Here is a 20199-nt window from a genome sequence, read left to right as displayed (position 1 = left end):
TATGTGACAGGGAGAAAACTGAAATTGATTGGACTATTTTCATATGCTGGCTCTGAAGACAGTGCAAATTGAACAGCAAAAATAAAGACAGATCTTTTTTAAAAGTGCATATGGCTCCAGTAATCTAAGTGTTTAACATCACTGTAGTGGAATTTACCTTTATATTTTTGAAAAGACAGTTTCCTTGTAACATGAACTCTGCTGTCAGTTTCGTGCTAGTTTTTGTCTCTCTATTGTTTCCTAAATTAACTGTCTTTCATATGCTAGCAGGCAGTCTTCACCTGTCCCTAATAAAGGTACTCCAAAGCAGAAGCTGGAATTCCAGTTTTAAAGAATACTATTCAGAGCTGATTATCCAAATGGAGAAAACCAGGTCTATAAGGCAATGGTATCAATTTATTCACTCTTCTTGGTCTCAAGCTATGAGATTTTATTTTGTAAACAAGTCTCAGTATTAGTTCATGGGCTCAGAAGCAAGAGTTGAACTACAATTCAAGAGATTCTTTTTCAGAGCAGTGTTTTGTTTTGTTTTTTAAACAGGTAACGGGATGACTTTGCCTATTGAAACAAATTTAGGAGAATCATGTACAGTTAATGCAATTTCAAGGGGTAAATCAAAAACTTAATTGCCACATCATTTGAAGACGACAAGTAACATTAAAATCTATTTTGCTTCACTATACATCCTGCTAAGGGGACGATTTACCAACCCCCCCAAGTGGAACAGAAATTGATTAGATCTTCATAGACTCTGAAGTTATGAGATGGAAACATGGCTAAGTATCCATCCCCACCTGCCACAATGCAGGACTGTTCAACTAACTATTTTTTATTTTTTGCTAAATAGCCAGACTAAAAGTAGTTTTTTTAAAACCAGGCCAAAAAAAAAAAAAAAAGATTCCAATTAGAATCTCACGTCTCTATTTTCTAATATAATCGTTGTGGGCCCCTCCAATTCCTGCTTCACTCCAGCTGCAGGACATGTTACAAGCTGCCTCGCTATAACAGCCTCCATAGAGGCAAAACCAAGAATCTTCTGCCTGCAGAATGTCCCACCGCTGAAGGGAATTTCGTTCTCTTCCTAGCCACCAGGCTTAACTGTTTTGCTATAAGAAGATTGCAAAAAATGGTATTTGAATTTTTAAAAAGTCTGAAGTATCCATGGTTTACGAGCTATGGCAGCCCTCGTGCACATAAAGTAGCCATGGAGGTTACGTTAGCTCACCAGCTCTCGGGGTGGCCTGTAGCTTATTACGAGTACCCCCAGCCCAGAGTGTACCGGTTCTAATCCAGTGCATGTAAAACCCACCCCCGTTTTAAACCCACCCTAGTTTAACAAGCAACCAGTTAGCAAATGGGAAGGGTATGAATGACCAGCCCCCTCCAGAGTTTAACATTAGTTCTTACAAAAAGATACCCAAGCACGTGGCTGCCAGTTGACATCCTGGTAGCAGCTACAGTCCATTGATGATTTGGGTCTAGACCGTAAGGCTGCTGCCGCCACCTGGATTCACCTCCACGGAACTTGGCGTGTGAGACTGCAGCCAAGCTATCCCTTTAGCTTCGTTCCTTGCCCAGCATCTGTTTTCCCTCTTTACAACTCGAGAAGGAAGAGCCTCTCTTGGCGGTGTGGAGCCATGCATGTCCCCTTCCCCTCACAGCTCCGCCATCTTCATCAGTCCCACTCGTGTGAGGGACAATCCCCTCCCTCTCAGTCAAGCTAGGGGGCAGCGTGCCTTCTCTGTCCCACTGATGTCCAGTCCCCCTCCTCAGGGCCATTGGTTAGTTTCCCCTCAATCCCAGGAGAATGGGGGTAAGCCCCTTCCTTGCAGCGACACTGGATACAGAGATTGGGCCCCAACCTCTGCCCCATGGGTTGGGGGGGGGGGGGATCTGCGGATGTCAGGGGTAAGGATTAGCCCTTCAGTGATGTTGCTGGGAATTATCCCCCTACATTCCATAAGTAGGGAATAGCACCTCCCAATAATGTTTAGAGTGAGGAATAGCCCTCAAGTGATGACATTTTATGGGGGGTTATCCTCCCTTATTAACCCCAGGAAGTAGGCTTACCCCTCAGTGACAGGGGGTAGCCCCAGGGGGAGGGACATCTGAGCCCCACGAGGTATTAGATCCCACTCCCTAGCAATGATGGGTGGGGGGGTTGGGTCCCCCATTGTCAGTCCCATTGCAGAGTGGGGTTAGTCCCCATCCATCCCATGGGAGTTTGGTGGGGCTACACCCCCAAAGGTGCAGCAGTAGGTGGCTGACCAGCTCCAGTCCCCCTCGCACCCCCTATGAGTCTGAGCTACCCCCTTGGTGCAGCCGCTGGGCCATACTAATGAGGGAGCGGAGCTGCACCAACTTGAGTGGTCCCACCTGCCGGGGGTCCTGGCTCTCCAGCCAGCGTAGCGCTGTCTCCAAGCCCCTGATGGCTTCCCGGGCCGTGGGCAGTGGGGGATCCCCTCCGTCCTCCACTCCACTGCCCCCCCCACCGCCTGCCTCCACCCCTGCTGCCTCCTCATCCTCATCCCCGCCACAGCCTCCAGGTCCTTCATCCCCACCATCCCCTTCCCCATCCTCCCCCTCCATGCCTGGCGCCGCATCGTCCAGGTGCAGCCAGTCGGCCACCTCCTCAGGTGCTAGGCGTTTATAGGCCAGGGCAGCCAGGTGGGTGAGATCGCTGAAGACCTTGCTGTCCCCACCCAGCGGTTCCCCCTGTTCCTCTTCCCCGGGCTGGGGCTCAAAAGCAGCACGCAGCCCCAGCAGCCAGCACTTCTCGATGGAGCCAGCAGGGATGAGGTCCCAGGAGAGGCCAGCCAGGTATAGCATGTCCTTGAGCAGGAAAGAGCGCACAAAGTCCAGGGGGCCACTCCCACCACCGGCTGGGCTGGGCCCCCCAGCCGGGCCGCCTCCCCCACTGGCCACGCAGGACACGGCCAATCGCAGCAGCTCCCGCTTGTAGAGTTGCTTGAAGGCGGACACCACGCCTTGCTCCAGCGGGGCTGGGATACGGCCTCCCCCTCCAGCCGAGCTGCCCCCTGCCGCAGCCTTGGAGAGGAAGAGGGCTCGGATGGAGCCATCTGGGGTCTGCAGATGGGGTGGCTCCTCTGGGCCAGCACCGGAGGGTGGCGGGGGGCTGCTGAGAAGCAGCACCGCCTTCTGCTGGAGGCAGCTGCGACGCAGATAACGCTTGACTCCTGGCACAAAGTCTTCAAAGAACCAGGCCCGGAGAAGGGCAGGTCCGAGCCGGGCCTCGGGGCTGTAGCGGTAGCAGGCTGGGAACTTGTCCTGGTTGTGGTGCCGGAGACTGGGTGGGTCTGGGAGCCCCCCGACCACCAGCGGTTTCAGCTTGTGCGAGCCAGTCAGGTTGGCCGCCAGCAGCACGGTGACGCACTCCTTCACCACCAGCCTCCGACGGGGGGGAGCCTGCAGGCGGGGGGAATGGGCCCGCAGCTCCCCAGCCTGACCCGGCAGCAGCTTCCAGTAGAGTCCGGTTACATTGGCGTTGTAGATCTGCTCGTCCCCGTAGCCTCCCCCGTCCGAAGGAGCCGCGGCGGCTGGAGGAGGCGGCGGCGGCGGCAGGAGCAGCGAAGGGTCCGGGAAGGTGGAAGAGGGGGCCCCGGGCTCCAGCTCAGCCTTGAGCGGCGGGGTCCCCGGAGCGGCGGGGTCCCCCCCTCCGCCTCCACCGCCTTCGCCGTAGATGCGCTGGCTGGAGATGCCGTGCCGTTTCTGCCAGCGCCAGAACCAGCCGTGGCTGGCCTTGAAGGTGCACTCGGGCCCGTAGATCTGGCGGGCGAAGGCCTCGGCCTGGGCTTGGATGATGGGCCCGGAGAGCGGCACGCCGTGCTGCCGCAGGGTGAGGAACCAGGTGTAGACGGCCCGGTCGATCTCCTCCTCGTTGGCCAGGCGCATCTTCTTGCGCTGGGTGCCCACCTCGCCGCCCAGCTGGTCCAGGAACCAGCGCAGCTTGTGCTCGTCCTTGAGCCAGCCGCGCAGCGTGCCGCCGGGCACCCCGAAGTCCCGGCACACCGAGGCCTGCCGCTCGCCCTTCTTCACCCGCTCGATGGCCTGCAGCTTGTCCTTGATGGAGTAGGCGCGGCGGAAGGCCATCTTCACCGACAGCCCCCCGGGGCCCCGCCCGGGGGGCCCCCCGCCCCGCCGGCACCGCGCCGCCGCCCCGGGCTCGCCCAGCTCCAGGCACAGCGGGGACGGCTCCCTGCTGCCCGGCTCCTCCAGCTCCAGCAGGCTCCGTCCGCCCGGCTCCACCGCAGGCTCCCGGCGGCCCGGCTCCTCCAGCCCCGGCGAGGCCCTGCTGCTGCTGCTCGGTCGCCCCCGGGGCCGCCTGGAGCCCGCCCCGTCCGGGGAGCGTCTCCGCCTCGGCGGCTCCCGCAGGCCCAGCGGCGGGGGGTCCCCGGCGGCCGGGGGCAGCAGCGCGTCCTGCCCGCAGGCCATGCGGGGGGCTGCGGGCGGCCGCTCAGCGCGCGCCCCGGCCGGATCCATGGCGGGGCCCGGCGCCGGGGCCGCGGGCCGCCATAAACCCGCCCGGCCCTGCACAGTCCCGGGGAGACGGAGGGGCCCGCGGGGGGGGGGGGGGCGCGTTATAACCGGGGGGGGGGGCGGGGAGCCAAGGTCTTTTGTCTCGTCTCTGGCCCCTGAGCGCCGATAGGGCGGGCCGGCGGCCACAGCGCATGCGCCGTCTCTGCTTTTCTTCCCCCCCCCAAGTGGAACGTCCTGTCCTCCCCCCTCCCATTGGACTCTTCCACCCGTGGTAGGCTGTAATTCCTAGAGCCGGCACCCTCGCCGGAATGTTCCATTGTCGCAAGAAGGGGTGTCCCATCCCTCGGCCTTTTCCATTCCCCGCCGCAGCCGGGGATGTACTTCCACAGAACGGGCCATTCCCCTCACAGCAAAGATCCACTCCTCACCCGGACTGTTCCACTCCCGCGCCCGCTCTGCGTGGCCCCCCCAGCGCCGCCGCGAGCCGGCTCCCCCTTCTCTCTAGCCACGGTTGGTCGGCGCCGCGACCCAGAATCCCCCGCGCGGCCAGCGCGGCTTCCTTTCTGCTGAGTGAGGCCGAGTAGAGCCGCGCGCCCGCCGCGTGAGTCCGGAGCCCCCGCGGGGGCGGGCGGGGGGAGAGGCCTGGAGTCACCGCCGGGCCGGGCAGGGAGCTGAGGGCAGGGGGAGGCGGCGCCCGGCCCTGCGCCGCGCGGGAGGGGGATGGGCCATGGGGCTGAGGCGGGTTCCCCGGCAGCCCCCCCGCCCCCACCGTGAGCAGCCCCGTGCTCCCCTCATGGGCAGGGACCCCCCCGGGGGTGCTGGGGGCCGGCGGGGGTTGAAGGGGGGCAGGGACCTCCCCCCTGGGGGTGCTGGTGATGATAGCGAGTGGCGGCAGGGACTCTATTGCTCAGAAGAATCCTTCCCCCCCCCCCATGACTGCTGTGAGCAAGGTCCTGGGGGGATGATAGGTGAGCCTCCCAAAGCTCCTTCCCCCCACTACCAGCCTGTGCTTCCCTCATGGCTGAGGAGCTCAGCTGTGGATGCAGGTGGTCCCAGGAATGCTTATAGGGGGGTCCGCCAAAGAATCCTCCTGTCCCCTTGCACCCACACTGTGAGCATCAGTCTGTTTGCCTGCTGCTCCCCTCACAATCAGGGAGCTCTGTCCTGTGTGCCAGCAGCCCAAAGATGGGGGGGGGGGGTGAACTCTGTGGTGCTGACTCACTTTTCAGCAGTTCTCAGTCTGGTAACTTCTGCTGGCACTTGAGGCTCTCTCCACTGAAAAACCAAAGGCAGGGAAAATCTGATGGGTCTTCTTATCTGGGTACTTTAGCTCCCTGATGATAGGCCCATCTGCCATGGAGTATCCTTGAGCACTCCCTAAGAAATGGCCTGATCCAGCAAGCTACTGATCATCCCTAACTTCCTTTTAGCTCTGTAACAGTTCAGGCTGTCCTGAACCTCACAGGATTATGCTGCTGTTCTTGTACTTTCTGTTGATGTTTAGCAGTCTGACTCCATAATCTCTGTTGGGATTTATTCTGGTCATAACCATAGTTATTACCTAGAGAGTCGCATGGTTTGTTGCATCCGTAATCTGAGTGCATTGCATGCATAAGGGGCTCCTTACATTTTCCATTCCTTTCATAAGCTCCTTGTGTTCCATCCTCCAATTCCTCCTCTTTCAGGGATTCCTGGCCTTCTCTCTCCGCCCTCCCCCCCCAAATAATGGCTGCTATCTACTGGCATGTATGTCTGTAGACAATTACAGATGTGGTTAAAACTGCAGGTTCTGCTAACTAAATGCAAGGGGTTATGTCCCCCCCCCCACCCCCTTCTGGCTTTCTGATTTGCACCAAAATCGATAGGGTTCTGCTCATTGATGCCTAAAACATTCCCTGATTTTGGAATTGATTGGATGCAGCATTCAAAAGTCTATCCTGTTACAGACAAGGAGAATACCATTGAGTTGCTTGGCTTGGCCAGATGTTCTTTATTACCTTCTCTGGTTATGCACCCTATGTGCCTCCTTGCTCACTTCTGCTTTTCTTTTCAGGTACATATTCTTTTCCTCTGCCTGGCTTTGCTCCTTTCTGTTACAGGTATACTTTTCTCCTCTCCCCCACTTGCTATTCTGTTCATTCTCTGATACTAGTTGATATATTTTTTCTTAACTTATTTCTTATCCTTTCCCAACTGATTTTCTGCAGTACTACACACTTGTCTGGAGGAGCAAATGGAGCCTTTCTTTCCTAGTGACAGGTATCTTCAGACTTGCTTTTCTGCACTTATTAGCTGAGTGACTTTAGGTGCTGCTTATTGGTTGCTAATCACCTTGGGGCAGATGTCAAGGGTTCAAGGAATCCTAGTGGGGAGGTCCCAACTATCATTTTGTTGGCTGACTGGCAATCCTTTTGCTCAGTTATGTCTTGAAACACTCCACAATCTTCCCACAAAAAGTACTTTAGGTAGCTGGATTGGTAATTTCATTAGTGAGATCAAATGCTTAACTAAAGTGATTCTTGCTTATGTGCACATAATTGAACTAACTACCAAATTTCTCTTTCCACTCTGGGTTTTCACTTGTAGTTGACATTTATTTTCCTTGCTGTTGCTGGGATTAGTTTTCAGTAGATTCTGTTGGGGGATGGATGTGACATGTGAGATAGTGTGAGAGTACTCTATACATAATCCTTGTTGGCTTTGTCTAGTTCAGTGATGCCAAACAGTATAAACAGATTTACATCCAGAATGATGGCATGTAGATGCCGAGAGCTGCAAAAAATATTACAGAACACATGCAGTGGGAACCACCTCATCATAAAGTTGCATTTTGTAAAGAATCAGAATGACAATTTTAATATTATGTGGCAATGAAGCTATTTGTGATTTGTCTTCTATTTCATTATCAATGGGCTCTACTGTAGGGAGATGCGGTGAACTCATTGGTAATCTTGCACTGTTTAAGATTGTGGATTTTGAAAAGCAGCTGACATTTCCCTTCAGAAACAACAGCTGCTGTGGAAAAAGTGTTCCCTTTGTTTAAAAAAAAAAAAAAAAAAGTAATAATACAGTTAAAAAGCTTAAGCCCAAATCTTATTTTGGGTTTTATGAAACACTGATATAAATGTTTTCATCACATTTTTAACAACGCATTCCCCTGTACCATTGGAAATCCAATTTTTGTTTGTGACATCTAAGAAGTGATGATAAGCAGAAACTGAAAATGTAGCTGACCAACTATGCATATTCAATTAGAAATTGTTGAAACTTAGAGGGCTTTTAGATGGTTGCTAATGTTGCTTATATGTTGGTTATGGGAAGTTTTCACTGCTTTGTCCTATGTAACTTTACACTGGGTGAGGGAGGTTGATAACTATGTATTGATCAACACAGATAATACCATTGCCTTTTTGATGTTTTAAGTCTTACAAATAGCTGGTACACTTTGTGCCACCATTTAAGTTGCTGCCTGTTATGTTTCAGTGGTATGGATAATACAAAAGCCAGTATCCAACCTGTGCAGCAAGAGCACACATTTTTGCACTTTTCTTGTCTAGTCTGTGCACATATTTTTATAATCATAGAAACATTTTGTACATAATACTAGTGGCTCCTAGAATAGTTACGATGAATGAAATGCATAAGAAACTAATAACCATATTTAATTTAGGGAGCACGATAAAGGCTTATAAGGTGATTGTACAGTAACTCCTCACTTAACGTTGTAGTTCCTGAAAAATGCAACTTTAAGTGAAACAATGTTAAATGAATCCAATTTTCCCATAAGATTTAATGTAAATGTGAGGGGTTAGGTTCCAAGGAAATTTTTTTGGGGCAGACAAAAGGCATTATATACTGTACTGTACTATGGTTGGGAAGTGCCCCCAGCTTACCCCACACAGGCACAGCCCGCTGCAGGCAAGGACACTAGGAAGCACCTTTGCAGCGGCAGCTTGCCTGGAGAAGTACAGGCTTGGACTTTGCTGGGAATGCTCCAGGCCCGCCTCTTCCTGTCCTCACTCCACTCCAGGCCAACCTCTTCCCACCCCCACTCCACCTTCTCTCTGGAGCACGTCACATCCCTCCCCCCTCACGCCCCCCAACAGCTGTTTGGCGGCACTTAGGACTTTCTGGGAGGAAGGGGGGGGGAGTGGAGACGCGGCGCTTTCCCACTCCTCCCTCTCCCTCCCAGCGCTTCCCTGCTGCCAAACAGCTGTTTGGCGGTGCTTAGGACTTTCTGGGAGGGAGGGGGAGTAGTGGTGACACGGCGCTTCCCTGCTCCTCCCTCTCCCTCCCAGAAAGCCCTAAGTATAGGGGAAGCGCTGTGGGGGAGGGGGCAGAGAAGTGGAACTTGTGCAATGCTCCCTTGTAGAGTTGCTGCTCTTCCACAGAATCTTACAAGCAGGCAGCCAAACGACGTTATAAGGGAGCATTGCACAACTTTAAACGAGCACGTTCCCTAGTTGAGCAGGGACATAACATTGAAACAACGTTAAGTGGGACAATGTTAAATGAGGAGTTACTGTATTTCGCATTTAAGTATAGAATAGGGTTCTTCGCTTCTCTGATTTCTACTGTTGACGTACTCAGAAATAGAAACTGTTGCAGAGATTATTCATAAAGCACAGTAAGATTCTTTTTTAGTTGTAAAGCTTAGTGCTCATGAAAGTGAAATGAATTGCTCTGGGCAGAGTTGTTACAAAGCACCTACCAGTGCTGTTCTGAGTTGCCTTGGCTACTCAAGGTTACCTCCAGAAGCTGACACACATTAAAGCAATAATGGTTTTGTCTACACTAGGGTTTTAACTTGTTAAAATACTTTCCCTAATGTAGATGTGGTATTTTTGTTAAATCGGGTATTTGCATATGAAACTGTTCTATGTGTATAATTGTGCAATTTACATTGGCAATTGTATACTTAATATTATTTAAAAATCTGATTTTTTTTAAATGTCATAGGCTATGTCTATACTACAGCATAATTGGCATAATTTGTTACCTAGGAGTGTGAATAAACCACCCCCCTGAGAGACGTAAGTTACACCAACATAAGCGCCCATGTGGACAGCGCTATGCTGATGGGAGAATTCTCTCTCGTGGGCTTAGAGCGGTTAGATAGCTTACAGTGGTCGTAAACTCTCTAGTGTAGCCGTAACCATAACTGGGTTTAAGAATTAACACTCCATTGAGGTAAAAGGGAACTAACTGACCATGTCTCAGAGTTGTGTTTCAGGATATTTGTAGGCTCTTAATTGGTTGCATGCAGTTCCCATTTGGAAGATTTTCTTTGCACTAGCATTTGATGTGTTAAAAACAAATTAAAGCTTGATTTCTGCTAAGTTGATCATGCCCTGGGGGGCTGATAAATATCTTAAGCAGGTTGCATGTGGCCCACAGGCTGAGTGTTTGAAGGAATTATCTTTTAAAACATGTTTAACAGACATAGAAATATGTATCTTTTCTGTCTCAAACCCACTCTTGACTAAAAAGGAGACCTGTTAAATTCTTAGGGGGACTGGACTTCTTCCAGAAATTGTTCTTGTATAATCTTTTAACAAGCTTCTGCTACAGGCTTGTCTTTTTAATCCTTGAGTTAACTGCCAGTTAGCTCTAGCTAGTTAACATCTCTAGAGGCTATTCTGGATACTCAAAACATGTGTAGTTTACCCAAGGCTGATCCCTATCCAGTACACTGAGGTAACAACTCCAGTCTGTACGTAATTTAATTGTATTTTTAGTGCTGACTACAGTAGTTTAAAACACATACAGTTGGGTTTTAGATGTATATGTACATAGTTCTATTTAGTTAGTTCTAGACTCACTAGTATTAAGCAGCCACAACTTCGCAGTAAACTGTCACTAATTTCTTTTGAAAGTTAAAAGATTTTATACAAGTAATATTCTACCTGCTATACAACTCGTTTAACTGTGCTCTCACTGGTTCTGCGTCTCTAGAAATAAAACTTTCTCACTTTTCCTAACTTTATTTCTTAATGCTGTCATAGGAACTAAAAAAGTAAGTACTTACAGGTCAATATCTTGTCACTTCTGCCTTTTTTTTTGCCCCCAAGAAAATCACTGGATTGCATGTATTGGTGCTAGGATTTTGTTCACCTCAGTTATAAACAGGTCACTGTCAATTTGTTTTCTATCTTCTAATAGAAATGACAGTGTGCTTACAGGAATTTACCATTCACCAGTACAGCAGTTCATTCTGGTTTCAGTTCTTTGGAGAGAAAGATCTCTCATCTGGTTTTACATGAGAACACATAAATCCTGCAATAGTAGTGGTGTCCTGAGTACCCTTATTAAATACATAATGCACATGTACCCCATATATGCACATCACAATGACTGCTATTCATGGATTAATCAGAGGTCATTTGAGGAGTTGCAAGAAACTGTCTCTAATTATGTTAAACGGGATTAAGTAATCTCCCATTTTATCTGCTTTGCAGTTGCCTTCTTATGTCCGACTTCAATTATAGTAATGCAGACTAAATGTTAAACATGTAATAGCAGAATATTAAGAGCCAAGACTGTCTTCCCCTCTTCTCTGAAGTAGTTGAGAATTGTAACCAGAAGGTGACCTTTAGATGCAGAGCAAGCACTTGCCTGCCACAGATTCACCTGATACAATCATATGTGACTTTTTAAATGGAAGGCTTTATCTGTTCACTTCCAGCCTATATTTTGTTCTTGGTATGATTTAAGAGAACCCAAATCCAATGAGCAACCCCCTCCCATTAATCTAAAACACCTTGTGCAATCACAATACCCGAAGCTCCCACCCACTTCAGTGTCCTTATTAAGCTATTGCAGTCAGTACATTAAAGTTCAGGTTTATAGACATAATTATCCTATCCATCTTGGTCAAATGCTGATCTAAGCATGCACTTTCCCTGCACTTTCACATTTTGTACACTTGAGATGGACAAAACTAGGTGAACAGTATAATAAAATTGTACAACCCTTGCAAGATTGTAGTTTAATTTTGAATAACACCTGTTTTAAGTAATCACTGGCTGTGAAAAGTCCTAATCCTATTCCTTCTTCAGTCCTAATCTTTTTCAGTATCATCATCCCTTTTCCTTCGTCACCTACTGCTCAATAACCACAGTTCAGGTTATTTCTTCCTCTGTGGAGGATGGTACTACCTTTCTGTGGATACCCTGGAAGGAAATTCCTGTGCAAACCAGTTCTGTGGTGTAAATGGTCCAACGCCCCATTCCCTTTAAAAGATTTCTTGTAGTAGGTATTGCTATTCAATATTTGTCTTGTGAGGTAGACACTGCTCCTTTTTTCTCTGAGTGCAAAGGTTAACATGTAAAATATTTCTAAGTCAGAAATCTGACACTAAAATAAGTGTGGGGCTACCATGCTTTTACAATGAAAGCATGTAACGTGGTCATCTTTACATTCTAGAGTACTATGTGCACCTGATTAACATTTTAGTCATTTTTATTCAACTGGCATATGTTCTGACTTTGACCTATAATCTGATGTCGTCATTGCCTGCTTGGTCACAATGCCAAGGAAGCTGTGACAACATGGCTTATCCTGAGGGCCAGATCATAGAGTTGCTGCTTTATCCCCACGTTGCCACCCACTTAATGGGGCGCTTTGACTTTGAAAGTAATAAGTAGGATTAATTCTCTATATCTTTGAAACTGGTGGCTTACTATAGTAAAAAGTGTTTTATTTATGTCCATAGGGTAGAGCATCCAGTTAAACTATTTTTTTAATGAAATCTGCCTGACTTTCAGGGTTTCCAGTTTTGATATTTGAATCAAGAGAAATATATTGTTTTAGATTGTTTCAACTGGACAAGAGTTGTTCAGTGTCTTCTATACCTGATGAAAAGTATCAGTTTTTATTTTTAAGCAAAAAAAGGGTTCCCCTTAGAAATTATGATTTTAATACTGTATTTAGGTGTTAGATTTTTTTAATATCAATGTAAAAATTCCCAAAATAATAAGTGTAAGTTTAAAATGGCAAAGGCACTTGTATTTGAAAGTACTTCCCCCTTTACTTGTCTGCTGAGTCCTGAGGTAGGAATTCTGATTTATTTTTTCCAACTGTTGGTATCGCCATCTGCACTCAATGGAATGTTGGAAAATGTTCAGTTTTAAATGTTTCTGATTTGATCACCTATTGCAGAGTGAAATAGAATCTTGACTGAGACTGGCAGGTAAGCAAAGAGGGAACTTACTTTTCAGCTACTTAATTTTAAATTGGATTTGTGCATAATTCAACGCACTTACTCTTTTACTAATTTACTATCTTGAAACTTAGTAGCTAACCATTCCCTGGATTTCTGAACACTGCTGTAAATCCTGCAGTTAGGAAAATCTCTCCAATATCATGTTTGATAATTTTGATATCCTGGAAGCTAAATTTGACTTCATAGTGGATTATAAACAATATTTGAAGCACAAGACTTTCACACCAATCAAATGCAATATTTATGCCTCTTCCTTTGTATGGGATATTTCAGTTGATTTAAATGTGAAACAATAGCATTTAACAAAGTCTAGCTTAAAGTTATAGGCAGTTCTTTCGAAAATAGCTGTGTTTAAAATAAGCTTGTTGCAGATAATGAAGGTTAATATATATGAACCCTGAGACACCCTCTTAAAAACTCTTTTCCTTTCCATTTGGCAGTAATTGATTTTTAACTGAAATCCAGTGGGTGTCAAAGTTTGTTAGCTCAAAATATATTTGAGATATTCATGGTTTCCAAGAAAGCCAGGAGCCCATTACTAACACATAACCTTACTCCAACCTAATAATGGGTGCACATCCTATGAAGGAAAACGCCTTCAGTTAAAGGAAGCCAAATTCATCTTCAAGAGCATATTTTATGAAAAAATGCATAAGCATCCCCTATCTCAGCTAATTTTGTGCAGCTCTGGAAATAGTTTCCTTTGCTCCCTCTGCTGGTTTTATAGCAGTCAAGTACAATACAGCATGTCCTGTATTGGCAGTGTCTACAAAAAGATCTTCTTCATGATTAGCAAATTTTTTTTTTTTTTAAAAGCAAGTTTTCCAAAAATACTGGTTTAAGGGTATCTAGTTAGCACATTGGTGGTGCTTAACAAGTGGTGATTTGGAAAGTCCCTCCACTATACCATAAAACTTTGAAAAGGATTCAGGTTTGGCCTACACGACTGACAAGTGTGCCTTACAGTGTAAAATGTGAACTACATTTACAGCCCTATGGCTTTAGTTTTTGAAGACTTAATACAGGTCTGACCAGACCAAATGTGAACGTGGATGCAGATAACTTAATTAAAAAGGTGCTTTACAGAGAAATAGATCAATTTTTTGAACTTGAATTAAACATGCAGACAACTTAATTCCTTCTCACTGAAATGTGTAAACAATGAAATGGAAATTGAATTAGATTCCCAAAGCACCATTTCTTAATATATTAGTCATGACTGAGTGGTGGGTTTTTATACAAACTTTGCAGTGCTTAAGAAATGGCTCAAATCTAATGTATGCCAGTGGCTTGTTTAGTTATGTTGCAACTACATTACTGTGCTTGTCTTTTAATGCTGCCACTCTTTGGAAGATGAGGACAAGGAAGCTCCCGTACCCACTAGAAAAGGTCTGGTTGGACAAGCACCAGTATGATGAAGCGGAGAGGCTCCACTATGAAAGAGAAGCCACGTTGGCAGCCTCAGCCACTGAAAAGGGCCAAGAGGTGGAGGCAATGAACAGTGTTTGCCATGATGATCCTGTCGAGGGCGAATTGAAAGACATGAAAAGAGTGAAAAATGGGAAGAAGCAAAAGAAAAGGAAGCGTTCTCCAAAAACCAAGAGTTTGGTCTCCAAGGTAGATTTCGTCCTGACTGGTTTATTAGCTGATGGCGTGTGGTTTGACAAACCTTTCTTCGATCATGCTGAAAACCTGTTCAGAAAGAAACTTGCAGATGACCTGACCCAGAAGGCCCCTGAAACTGAACCAGCTGCTGAGCAGCCAGCATTAGTGTCCTGGTCAGAAGAAGCTGTCCCAGGTGTTCATAAGCCAAGGAAGAACCTAGCAGCCTTGCACTGCACCCATGCCGGTCTGATTGCTTGTCACCATGTCATCCAGGATGTCTGGGTCAACAAGTTCAACTTTGATGAGGCAGAGAAGGTGTTTGTTGAAAGGTCTCAATCTTTTGTTCATCCACACTTCCTAGATCTTCCATCGGTACGATGGAACAGTGACTATGGTGGTGTTGATCAAAGAACTCCAGATGAAGGGTATATAACAGCTCTATCTACTCCTGCAACCCCTGCTACACCATGCCTGTCAACAGATGTTGTGGTTCATTCTGGTGCCTCTTTCGTTACCAGTTTGCCCAGTCCTGCACACCAGACAATAAATGGCAAGCCTCAGATATTGAGCTTGCAGGCATTGATTTCGGAGGTGTGGCTGGAGAAACCTATTTATGATGATGCAGAGAAATGCTTCTACGAGAACATGACTGATGGGCATCCTCCAGGGAAGGTGAGGCCACAAGAGCGCAGCCGTCCAGAAGCCTCAAAGAGCAGCCGAAAGGACAAGAAGGGCCGCAGTCCCGGGAAACGAATGAATTCCCGACATGTGGAGTTCACCACCAACCCTTCCCTTCATAAAGATGCCGAACACCCTCCGCCTACCTGGTATTTCCTGCACAAGGACAGTGAGCATTTGTGGCTTAGTAAACCCACATACGACAGTGCTGAATCACGATACTATGCATCTGAGGCCCTGAAAATGTCGAGCAGACAAGATAATGCAAGGGTTCCAGAACTCTCACTAGCAAAACCATCTCGACCTGCTTCTCGTGCCACAAGCGTGCCTGCATCAGAAACTAAGTAGGAAAAGCTTATTCTGGGGTAACACTCAAACTCGGAAAATTGATGGTTCAGGATTGAGCTGTAATAATTGGCATATGTAGAAGGCAATGTGGGTCTGTAGTGCCAAACACAACACTGGCGCTATAGACATAACCTCCAGTCATTGAGCCAAAGGTCCTGTTTTTATCCTTAATCAGGTTTCACTTTACCAGCAGGGTTTTTGAAGAGGGCCCTCTTTTTTAAGGTAGCTCACCGTTATGATGAGTTGTAATTAATCCTCAAACACCCCTAGGAGGTCGGTAGTTAAGTTATTGTCATTTTATAGCTGGAGCCAGACAAGTTCGATAACTTGCTCAAGATCACACAGCACTGAAGTCAAAGGAGGGGTTAGAACTCTTGACTTGGGAGTTCTGATTCCCAGTCCTGTGCTCAGGCCACCCATTTCTTGCACAGAGCCTTTAATCCCAAGGGGCTTTACCGGTAGAAAGGTGGAGGGGATGACCGTATCGTCTAAACATTGCTCTGGGGGTGGTACAGACCACTTAGCCCCTCATCATTCTGAGGTTCATAAACTGAGTTTTAGGCAGGTTTAGCAGTAACTTTTTTTTTTTTTTTTTTGGATTAGACCTTTAGAATGGCTATTGTGTTTGCAGTGCATGAGTATTAAAGATCCCATTGCATTCTTCACAAGAGAAGGAATTTGTTCCGGTGACTTTGACCAACATTTTCCTAGAGGTTGCTATATGTGGGTTTTCCACTGGCTTCCCCTGAGAAATGGATGCTTTTTTGTGTCACTGTATAGATTCAGTTTGTAGAGGAGCTTTGGGAGCCTTCAGGATGAAAGATGCCATTTGACTGTAAAATAGGCCCAAAGTTTCAATCTGGAGACCACAGGTGCTTCCTCTGAACAACTGAGGGAAGGTAATCTGATAAGCCATTTTGTCTAAAAGCGGGTGTTTAATCTGGGCATGTAAGGGAAGGTGAACTAGATTATAACAAATCCAATGAACAAACATTGGAGCTGGGAGAGGAGATGCATTTTTAAAATGTAGAAGATATCCATAGTTATCGGCCCTGCCATTAGTCTAATTAGAACAGTCTAATTTTGTTTAAAGGCTGGAAATATTTGAAAGCTGCCTGTCTTGGGTGAGTACACAACAGCATTTTTGTTCCACTGTACATGAAACAATGCAGTTTGTATTTTGATTTTACATAATTGCATTCTACTTGCTGAACCCAAAACTTCTCTAACGTTCAGAGGCCACATTACCTTCTGAGCTGTAGCTCTTCAGTGGATTTGTTTAAAGGCCAGTACTTAAGTGCTCTTTTGTAGCCCAGCAATAAATAAATAAAATTTTCACAGAGACTAGATCTTCCTTTCTCCCCCTTTGAGGAGACCCTTGAGTTTGAATAGCATTCTCTGTGGCCAGATGGAGTAAGGAGAATCTGTACCACACTCTCTCCCCATGAAATGAAGATTGCATCAATACAAAATGTTCAGTGTGTGATTAATTGGCCTGTTCATAATTAGGATTGTGTGTAGTAAACTGGCTTGTGTATATGGACAGCATTTCTGGCAGTCTCTTGCAGGAATGATGTGAACATTGGGAAGGGGTTGCAGAATTTGGAAATGGTTTTGTAGCAGTCTCTCTTGATCCTTCTCTGCTTTTCTGAATGGGTCGGTGTTGATACTGAGATGTTTTTTACAACCGGATAGTACAAAGCATTACTTAGTTAACCAGTGTTGAGATCTGGAGGTGTTTTTTTGGAGGATTTGTAGGGCTTGGAAAGGTCTAGGCTGATTCTTGAAGTTATGGTCCTTGCCTTAGGGCATTTGAGTGTTGTAAACTTTTCCTAAAAGATCTTTAAATGCCCTTTACATAAGCTGATATTCCTTAGTTGCTATGTCTCTGCTTATACTTCTCACAACAGGGCCTTGTAATTGCTTCATTGAGATGCTCCTTTCTTGTCTACTCTTACCCCCTCAAACTGACCTTTTGTCCTAGGCTCCTGTACCACCGGGCCCTTGCTTTGAAATAACTGTATGTCCTCCATGTTAGGTTCTTGTAATAGTCCCATCCCGCAATACACCATGAAGTTAAATAGCCTTTGGAAGCTGTTTAACTGCATGCCCATGTTAAGTTAGCCCCTTTGGCTCTGAATTCATTGTTACCACATACAAACTAGTAGGTTGGCCTACTTTCATAGCCATTTTAGAACCCATGTGCATTTTAGAACATCCTCCTTATCCCCCCACATGGGGCGGAATCTCGTGATTTCTGACTAGCACAATGGGAAGGATCTCTCCCCAACGGTGTAACAGTTTACTTTCTAAATGACTACAGGGTCTTCTGAAAGTACACCCCTGCAGGTCCATCTTCCACTCCTCCGTATGCCATCTTCTGAAATACTTTTTGTGGTTCTTGATTTGAAAGGAGACACTCTTCTAGTATTTTTGTTTTGTTTGTTTGTTATGCCACGTACTATTATGGATTTATCCAGGAGGACTGGGTAATCTCATTCTGCAGCACACTCAGTGATGCATTGCCCATCTACTCCTGGGGGCATTCTGTGCCCAAAAAATGAAAAAATTGTGCACATAAAATTTGTAGAATTTTAAAATATTATTTGTCAAAATAACACTGTATGTAATCAGGCCACTTTCAATTATTTTGGTAATTTATATCAAAATACCTGTCAGCAAGCATATGTATAACAATATGGACACTCACAAAAATTCCCCCCGGAGTAGAGAGTTAAAGAAATCCCTATGACAACCCAGTTCCTGTTTCTCTGCCCCCTTTCCCCCCACACACACACTCAGAACCCAGCCGGGGGGGCCAGACACCCATAACCCCTCCCCCCCCTTGCCCAGACACCCCTCCCCCACCAAAACCCAGGGATCCAAAGGGAGAAACAGCCTGATGCTTGATCCCAGGCTTGCGTGGAGTTTCCTGCACGCCACGCTCTCCTTCCCTCAGAGCATGCTGGGAACTGCAGCTGCCGGGAACCCTCTAGCTCCCTCCCCCAGTGGTGTCTTCTATGTGCAAGCTGGGCTCTGCTGAATCCAGTGGCCCCTAGTGGTGACTAGCAGCACTGCAGCCCATTTCTGTGGTCGAATAGCAATTCTGCGTGCACTGTGTTAATTTCTGCAAAATTCTGCATTGCGCAGTGGCGCAGAATTCCCCCAGAAGTAAAGATAGCTTGGTTGGAGCAGCACAGTTCTGATTCAGGTGTGGGCAGGGCTGAAATCTGTTTAAGATAGTATGCAATAGAACGGTGTGCTCAACTTTCTCCCCATTACTGTTTTAACACTGCTTCCTAACATAGTTGTAATGTGACTAAAACACTGTGTCCTCCACTCTGTGTTGAGCTAAAAGCTATGTTAAGGAGTTTAGTGCTATTAGTTACTAAGGTTGGCTAGGCATATTAAAAAAAAAAAAAAAAAAAAGTCTCTGTACATGAGCCAAAACAGGTGCGATTCTGTCCATTTTTTAAACCATTGTATTAATTGACTTGTGTGGATTTTGAAGTGTCTGACATTTTGATCTATATATCCTGGTGGAGCTGGCATTTATACAGGGGAAGGTGCAGACTGTCCAACATGTACAGCCCCCGCTTCATACTGTGTTGCTAAATGCAGGTCAGATCAGGCAGACAGGTGGATGGATGATTAGAATGCCCTGCTTTCTTAATAGGATCCCATTTACTTAAAGCTTTTCACCAGAGGGGAAGGAAGATAAAGGGCAGAAAGCTACAATGCAGTTCTGTGGGGGAGGAAGGAGGGAAATCTGATGAACCTGATACAGGCAGCTAACCTTAAATATTCCTAGGTGCTCATCTTGTGTCTTCCTATTTGCAGAAAAATGGCAGCTGATTTTCTTATGCATGAGAAGATCTGGTTTGATAAATTCAAGTATGACGATGCCGAGAAGAGATACTATGAACAGATGAATGGGCCAGTTGCCAGTCCTTCATGCCAACAGGTAATGCATATCCTCAAGTAGTAAGGAAGTTGTTTTTGCAGCATGCTAGAGTCTAAGGATCTCCCAGTACTGATAGCAGGTGAAAGAATGACCCTTCCCACCTGTATGTATTTGTTAAGGTCTGTTACAAATTGGTCTCCAGACTAGGAGAATTAGTAAGATATCCTCTCTTGGAGACTCAGGTCCTGTCACCAAATTCCCTGTTTGGTTTTCAAAATGTTTTGTCCTGTGGACCATAAATAATTGCTTCAAACCCCTCCAGTGTTCCACAGACTATAGTGTGAGAACCACGGTGTTCAAAATATAGGTGTCGCTGAAGCTGATTTGCCTATGTACAAGATGAGGTTCAACTTTGTGAATGGGGTGAAATAGAAATGGGAGAAAACCTGGGTTATAGTTTACAAGAATTGGTCTTTTCTTAATCCTTCAGGTTACTTGTGCCCTACCTGTGGCAGGGCCACAAATAGGGTCTGTGACCTATCAGCGAGCAATTTTATATCCCATTCACAAGATCTGAGAACAAATGTTGAGGTAATATGGGAGGATGGGAAGTTATGCTAAGGACTGACCTACGTGAGCTATTATGATATCTAGCAATTTCCTATTTTTCCAGGGAGCCAGTGTTCAGGAGTGTCCAAGTTGTTTTTTTGCCAGGCACATCCTGGAGACCGAGTGCATGATGGGAGTATAGTGGTGCTAACACTCCAGAGAGATTGTGACCCACATTCCCTTTCTGGCTTCCCTGTAATGTTAACAGGAGGCCTCAGGGAATGCTGTATATATTACTTGTCTGCACCAGAGCAGTGGAGGCTATGGTGGGGGAAGAGCAGGGAAAGCAAACGCCAGTTCCAACATAAAGTACTCAGGGTGGCTCACACTTACA

General features: G+C 46.6%; 2 protein-coding genes across 8 annotated transcripts in view; one reads left to right on the top strand and one right to left on the bottom strand.

The window, feature by feature from the left end:
• Positions 1 to 409: 409 nt before the first annotated feature.
• Positions 410 to 4365, bottom strand: TIGD5 (tigger transposable element derived 5). The gene has a single exon (XM_034763736.1). The coding sequence runs from the start codon at positions 4108 to 4110 to the stop codon at positions 2293 to 2295; it is 1818 nt and encodes a 605-aa protein (XP_034619627.1). The 5' UTR covers positions 4111 to 4365; the 3' UTR covers positions 410 to 2292.
• A 576-nt stretch (positions 4366 to 4941) lies between these two features.
• The window catches only part of EEF1D (eukaryotic translation elongation factor 1 delta), a 32794-nt gene continuing 17536 nt past the window's right edge, over positions 4942 to 20199 (top strand). For 3 of the 7 annotated variants that reach the window (XM_034763731.1, XM_034763730.1, XM_034763729.1), the window contains exons 1-2: positions 14075 to 15348; positions 19193 to 19316. In XM_034763731.1, coding sequence (XP_034619622.1) covers positions 14075 to 15348; positions 19193 to 19316 — 1398 coding nt within the window. Of the gene's footprint in view, positions 5099 to 6704; positions 6757 to 14074; positions 15349 to 19192; positions 19317 to 20199 lie in introns of those variants that run through there. The other 4 variants (XM_034763733.1, XM_034763732.1, XM_034763734.1 and 1 more) reach the window with 3 other exon arrangements.

This window comes from Trachemys scripta, chromosome 2 (genome assembly GCF_013100865.1).
Source record: "Trachemys scripta elegans isolate TJP31775 chromosome 2, CAS_Tse_1.0, whole genome shotgun sequence".
Lineage (NCBI taxonomy): Eukaryota > Metazoa > Chordata > Testudines > Emydidae > Trachemys > Trachemys scripta.
The sequence above is the reverse complement of the archived record's forward strand: the minus strand, read 5'-3'. Positions and strand labels throughout refer to the sequence as shown.

Coding starts and splice junctions, on each gene's coding strand:
- TIGD5 (XM_034763736.1), bottom strand. CDS start 4,110: ATGGCCTTCCGCCGCGCCTACTCCATCAAGGACAAGCTGCAGGCCATC.